This window comes from Pan paniscus, chromosome 1, assembly GCF_029289425.2.
Source record: "Pan paniscus chromosome 1, NHGRI_mPanPan1-v2.0_pri, whole genome shotgun sequence".
Classification (NCBI taxonomy): domain Eukaryota; kingdom Metazoa; phylum Chordata; class Mammalia; order Primates; family Hominidae; genus Pan; species Pan paniscus.
Genome location: NC_073249.2, coordinates 14,023,762 through 14,030,986, shown reverse-complemented (window position 1 = coordinate 14,030,986; position 7,225 = coordinate 14,023,762). Strand labels below are relative to the sequence as shown.

The 7,225-nt window shown below is 41.0% G+C and overlaps 1 protein-coding gene across 6 annotated transcripts in view; it reads right to left on the bottom strand.

Moving 5' to 3' along the window:
* Nucleotides 1-4,650: 4,650 nt before the first annotated feature.
* Nucleotides 4,651-7,225, bottom strand: part of ARID4B (AT-rich interaction domain 4B) — a 162,549-nt gene continuing 159,974 nt past the window's right edge. For all 6 annotated transcript variants that reach the window (XM_003824491.5, XM_003824492.5, XM_063595469.1 and 3 more), the window contains one exon: nt 4,651-6,401. In XM_003824491.5, coding sequence (XP_003824539.1) covers nt 6,274-6,401 — 128 coding nt within the window. In that variant the 3' untranslated portion in view covers nt 4,651-6,273. The remainder of the gene's footprint in view (nt 6,402-7,225) is intronic.

Below are 7,225 nucleotides of genomic sequence, written 5' to 3'. Positions count from 1 at the left end.
CTGTCTCAAAAAAAAAAAAAAAAAAAAAAAAAAAAATTATTTGCTATTTACAATAGGGATATTATCTTTTCCCAAGCCCCCATGGTACTTACTATAATCATTTTTGGTCTGCTTTAGTGTTAGTTACAGTCTCTTTAGATGTAAAGGCAAGACAGTAAGGATTATGTTTTATTCATCATGTATGCTGTGTCTCTATTAGCTGTAGATAGTGAATATTTGTTAAATTGACTCTCAGGGTAATAAAAGATTACTAGTTAAATCATTCAATAGTTTGAGTGGCAAAATAGGATTTGACTTTGTTGTTATTTTCTTTGAGACAAGGTGTTGCTCTGTCACCCAGACTGGAGTGTAGTGGTGAGATCACGGCTCACTGCAGCCTTGACTTCCTGGGCTCAAGCCATCCTCCCACAACGGAGTAGCTGGAACTGCAGGCAGCAGCACCATGCCCAGCTAATTTTTTTTTTTTTTTGGAGACAGAGTCTCGCTCTGTCGCCCAGGCTGGACTGCAGTGGCGCGATCTCAGCTCACTGCAACCTCCGCCTCCCGGGTTCAAGTGAGTCTCCTGCCTCAGCCTCCCGAGTAGCTGGGATTACAGGTGCATGCCACCATGCCCAGCTAATTTTTGTATTTTTTTAGTAGAGACCGGGTTTCACCATGTTAGCCAGGCTGGTCTCGAACCCCTGACCTTGTGATCCGCCCACCTCAGCCTCCCAAAGTCCTGGGAGTACAGGTGTGAGCCACGGCGCCTGGCCTTTTTTTTTTTTTTTTTTTAAATAGTGATTGGGGTTTCACTGTGTTTCCCAGGCCGGTCTTGAACTCCTGAGCTTGAGCAGTCCTCCTGCCTTGGCCTCCCAAAGGGTTGGAATTACAGGCGTGAGCCACTGCATCCAGCCAGGATTTGACTTTGAGTCTTTTGGGGACAGCCTAAGCTTTTTGAAAGCTACTCAACCAAGTTGACTGGGAATATATGTGACTTTTACTTCCCCCTTCAGAGAAATTTATGAAAAAAATCCACAATATTCAACTGCTCGGCCCTGGGTTTTGATTACTGGGCCCCTTATTTTGGTTTCCCATAATCTTGATCTTCTGGTATTTCACAAAGATGAAGAAAGCTTATCCATACATGCATGCGATACAACTCAAAAATCTGTTCTATCCAGTCCAGTGAAGAAATTATATTCTATATTTCTAGAATTGTAGAATTCTATTCTGTGTATTTTTTGAGACGGAGTTTCGCTCTTGTTGCCCAGGCTGGAGTGCAGTGGCACGATCTTGGCTCATTGCAACCTCCGCCTCCCAGGTTCAAGCGATTCTCCTGCCTCAGCCTCCCGAGTAGTTGGGATTACAGGCATGCACCACCATGCCTGGCTAATTTTATATTTTTAATAGAGACAGGGTTTCTCCATGTTGGTCGGGCTGGTCTCGAACTCCTGACCTCAGGTGATCCGCTCGCCTTGACTTCCCAACGTGCTGGGATTACAGGTATGACCCACCGTGCCCAGCTAGGTAGCAGATACTTATAGAAGAAAACAGACTGCGAAAGCAGCTGTGGTTGCAGATCGTTTTAAAATTATCTTCATTGCCATTCAGTGCTGTTTTTAACCATTTAGAGATCACTTACCGCTTTGAGAGTTTTTTAAAATATGAGGACATGGTGGGACAAGGTGGCTCACGCCTATAATCCCAGCACTTTGGGAGACCAAGACGGAAGGAATGCAAGCCCAGGAGTTTCAGATCAGCGACTGCGCCATTTGCACTCCAGCCTGGGCAACAAGAGCGAAACTCCGTCTCAAAAAAACAAAAGGAGGCCGGGTGCGGTGGCTTATGCCTGTAATCCCAGCACTTTGGGAGGCCGAGGTGGGTGGATCATCTGAGGTCAGAAGTTTGAGATCAGCCTGGCCCACATGGTGAAACCCCATCTCTACTAAAAATACAAAAATTAGCTGGGCATGGTGGTGGGCGCCTGTAATCCCAGCTAGTCGGGAGGCTGATGCAGGAGAACCACTTGAACCCGGGAGGCAGAGGTTGCAGTGAGCCAAGATGGCGCCATTATACTCCAGCCTGGGCGACAGAGCGAGATTCTGTCTAAAACAAAACAAAACAAACAAAAAAAAGAAATTAACAAGACCCCACTCTGAAGTTTTTTCAGTAGGCAAAAAAACGTTTTGGAGAACACCGTTAAGAAACCTATCATCTTGGGTGGGCGCGGTGGCTCATGCCTGTAATCCCAACACTTTGTGAGGTCAAGGCGGGCAGATTACGAGGTCAGGAGATCGAGACCATCCTAACACGGTGAAACACCCCTCTCTACTAAAAATACAAAAAATTAGCTGGGTGCGGTGGCACGTGCCTGTAGTCCCAGCTACTCGGGAGGCTGAAGTAGGAGGATCACTTGAACCTGGGAGGCAGAAGTTGCAGTGAGCCAAGATTGCACCACTGCACTCCAGCCTGCGGCAACAGAGTGAGACTCCGTCTCAAAAAAAGAAAAAAAAGAAAAGAAAAACATACCATCTTAATATGTCAATTGTAAACTAACTTAGTAAAGTCTAGTTTAGGTGACCAGAAGTAGACATAGGTCAATTCTACTAATTCAATAAAATCCTCAAACCCTCTTAAGAAGGTAGGACGTAGAACAAGAAGGCAGGCGAGACAGAGAGGCACAAAGTTATTAAATCTCGACTCCACCGAAATTTGGAATAATTCCCCTATTCAGCACTGTTTCTATAACATACTCAGTACGTGATATTAAGAGCTCCTCAAAAAACAGGGTTTCATGATTAGGTAGGATTGAAAACAGTAGGGTAAAGGAAGTTATTAGGCAGGTATCTCTTCACAGGCCTTCTCAAAGTTTTTAATGTGCAAACACTGTGATTCTCTAAGAATGTGCTATACATAGATTTTCCAAAATATATTTGGTTATAAATTCCCAGAGCATTTCCAGGGACCGGTATTCTAGGAATTCATTTTGGGAAGCACCGTTCCACAGATTTAAAATATCATCCCTTAAACTAATCTTTGTGAAAATAAAGGGCCACCACAAAGATGCTTTAAAAAATATGTATTTAAGCTTTCTAGGCCTTAAAAAAGTTGATTTCCTTTCTCGTTTTTTGTTGTTGTTGTTGTTGTTGTTGTTGTTTTGAGACGGAGTTTCAATCTTGTTGCCCAGGCTGGAGTGCAATCTCGGCTCACTGCAACCTCCGCCTCCCAGGTTCAAGCGATTCTCCTGCCTCAGCCTCCCTAGTAGCTGGGATTACAGGCATGCGCCACCACGACCGGCTAATTTTGCATTTTTAGTAGAGACAGGGTTTCACCATGTTGGTCAGGCTGGTTTCGAACTCCTGACCTCAGGTGATCCACCCATCTCAACCTCCCAAAGTGCTGGGATTACAGGCATTAAGCCACCACGCCCGGCCTCTCTCTGTATTAAAGAAAGGTTTTCTTTTTTTTTTGAGGCGGAGTCTCGCTCTGTTGCCCAGGCTGGAGTGCAGTGGCGCGATCTCGGCTTACTGCAAGCTCCGCCCCCCAGGTTCATGCCATTCTCCTGCCTCAACCTCTACTACAGGCGCCCACTACCACGCTTGGCTAATTTTTTTTTTGTATATTTAGTAGAGATAGGGTTTCCCCATGTTGGCCAGGATGGTCTCGATCTCTTGACCTCGTGATCCGCCTGCCTCGGCCTCCCAAAGTGCTAGGATTACAGGTGTGAGCCACTGCGCCCAGCCAAGAAAGGTTTTCTGTTGGTAGAAAGTCCAATAAGTGGGGCCAAAAAACTAGATTATAGATTTTTAAAAGTTTGCGGCAAAGCAGTGTTTCTCAACCCAGATGCATATTAATATCACTAGAGACCTTTAAAAATTAAAGATCAACATCCAGGTACTACCCCCAACCAATTAAATATAACTCCTTGGGAGTGGGGTGTGAGTACTGAATATACTTTTAACAATGTCCAGATGATTGCAACGTGCAATAGAACACACTGAAGTATAAAAGACCCGGAAAGATCTAACTAAATTAAAAATTTTTTAAAGCCGCTGGTAATGGTTTCAAGTGTTAAATAAATTTTAAAAAAAAACTTAATTTTCAAATTTGGACAATTCTTCAAGTGATAAGAAAAATATTTAAATTCAGACTCAAGCAAAATAGTGTGTGCAAAGATAAAAGAATGCCTAGGCTGGGTGTGTTGGCTCCCGCCTGTAATCCCAGCACATTGGGAGGCCAAGGTGGGTGGATCACATCAGGTCAGGAGTTTGAGACCAGCCTGACCAGTATGGTGAAACCCCGACTCTGCTAAAAATACAAAAATTAGCCAGGAGTGCTGGCAGATGCCTATAATCCCAGCTACTCGGAAGGCTGAAGCTGGAGAATTGCTTGAACCCGGGAGGTAGAGGTTGCAGTGAGCTGAGATTGCGCCACTGCACTCTAGCCTGGGTGACAGAGCAAGACTCCGTGTCCAAAAAAAAAAAAAAAAGAATGCCTAATACATTCCTTATCTGATTAATGGACTTTTAATTTTCATAGGTAGAATCTTCCCTTTTTTGTGTATCAATTAATCCCCTGTGATAATACGTGCTGGATATGTATGTTCCAGTCAGTCATCACATACAGAAATGAACTAAAATTACTAAATCTTTTAGAAACAAAAATCAAGGATTCACAAACTATGGCATTTTATTTCAGAGCCTTTGCTTACATTTGTACAATATATTACATAATTCTTCATTGTTTGCAGATCCTAATATATACTTTATAGCTTTTATTCTATAAGCTTTTTTCTTCAACATTTTGCTGTCAACAAATCTTTACAGTCCTGTACAAATTTGAATAACTTGAAACCATTTTCAACAAAATTAGTTACTGTAAGCACACACTACAAGACTGAAAATGCTTTTCTTAGAAAAGTTGAATGTAAAGGATTCTGACACGTTAGCATCTACAACAAAACGCATTGAAATTCCCACGTCGTATTGCCAGAAAACAAAGAAAACATGCCAGCCCCATCCAAAAAAAGTACACAGAACTACAATTAAAACAGTAAAACAGTCTGTACAATAAAGTACTGTGTATTAACAGTGCCAGATATTAAATAGCTTGAATGAACACATCCGCAATATACAAATGTCTTACAAAGGTGAAGAATTAAATACAAGTGCCAAACAGAACAGAGATTGGAATCATACAACATAAAGTCAATACAAGTGAAAACAATTTTGCATTCATTTTGGATTTTATACAAGGCATTTAATTTTATAGGCCTACCACCCCCATTAGCTATTTATATTTAAAATAACCACCATCCTTTTGAGACAGTTCCTATCAACAATCTTGAACCATACTAATACATTACTTGTTCCTGAAGTCCTTTTGTTGTAGCTCATAATAAAATAAGCAATACAAATGAATTATCTGTATTTAAGGGAAAAGAAACATTTACAAGAAAACACAAAAATATAACTGTTATAATTCATTATGAATAAATATACACTTTGAACTGGCTAAGTACAATCTTTATACATTGTTTAAGATTTAATACAGTTTATTAGCCATTTTCTTTTTTCACACAATGTATATCAAAATTAAAAAAAAATACTGATTTATAGAAAAATGGCAAAGTACAGTAGTTCCATTCCAATTTGAAGGGCCATGAAAAGCCACTGCAAGACCTTTTAGCCTAATTCAAACCTGTAAACATGTTCAGTCTTTTTTAAAGAGAATCTTTAATATTTGGTTACCAGGATTGATGTCTAATATCCTGTTAACTGCAGGTTTTGAATTTATTACATGTGCTTGACTTATACAATTAAAGCCACCCTAAGGTGACTTGCTTTAAAAAACAATTACCTTGTACAAATGAAAATAGGTTCATATTTTTTCATAAATAAATGGAAAAATATCAAATGTTCCAGCTTTAACAAAATACAAGGGAATACATATACAGTAAGTTATCTTAACATGTTCTGACCCACCCCTTAACTATGCTTACTGTATTGTCTCTACAGGCAGTGAAAAGCCTCCATTTGCCACAGTGGAAGGCCTTCAAGTTACCAGACACACAATTCCCAGACAAGTTGGAAACAATTATTGCTTGAGGAAAAGCAGTTCATTGTACTTTTTCTTCATAAAAAAGTGCACTTAAGTGCCAAGTCAGCTTGTCAAGAAACAATTTTTAAATATAAAATAGTGCTTGTCTGATATTTTTTTGTGCCACTGTGCAGTATAAAAAAAAAGTGGCCCTCAACAGCCATTAAGTGCAAAGTGCTTTAGCAAGTCCTGCTGTCACCTGCACTCAACTGACATTCCATTTTGTGATGCGCTGGACATTGACGGTTCAGCTAAAGTTAACATAACAGCAGCTGTTATGGAACTGGATGAAGGTGAAGAGGAGGATGAGGATGTAGCAGCACCTAGGGAAAAGGGAGACCAAACCAAGAGCTTAATAAAAATTTATGTCTAACAATAGACAGAAAATACTAGTCCTCTGAACTAAAATTCCGCTGTATTGTCCAAAATCATTTAGCTTACAACAACAGTGGTCAATTCTCACAGTACTATAATGTGAAGAAAGGAAAAGCTAGTGTAGCTCAAGAAGCTAGACAGTGCCCAACTACAGAAGTAATGAAAAGGACAGACCAGGGAAGGCTCCTGCGTGGGTCAAAGAGGGAAAGAACTGTGCCTAGTCTACAAGACACAGAAATAAAATACAGAATACACTTTTTGTAACAGTGAAACAAGTATCAAAACAGGAAAAATCTGCAATCCATCCAAAAATCATTTGTCCCCTCCTAATCCCTCCATCTTTCTGTACTTAGGAGTTTTCTTGTACATGTAAATGGTGACAAGAGTGGGAGGCTTAATTGCTTCTTCAAGTTGGATCAAAACAGTGCATAGCTCAACTGTTGCATTCTCCGCCACTAGGTTTACAAAGCAAATAACACATTAGTTATTTTCATCAGAGGAAGTCTCTCACTGTTTCCTTTTTTCGTTTTTTTGTTTGTTTGTTTGTTTTTTGAGACAAAGTCTCGCTCTGTCTGTCGCCCAGGCTGGAGTGCAGTGGCTCGATCTTGGCTCACTAAAAGTTCTGCCTCCCGAGTTCACGCCATTCTCCTGCCTCAGCACCCCCAGTAGCTGGGACTACAAGCGCCCGCCACCACGCCCGGCTAATTTTTTTGTATTTTTAGTAGAGATGGGGTTTCACCATGTTAGCCAGGATGGTCTCGATCTCCTGACC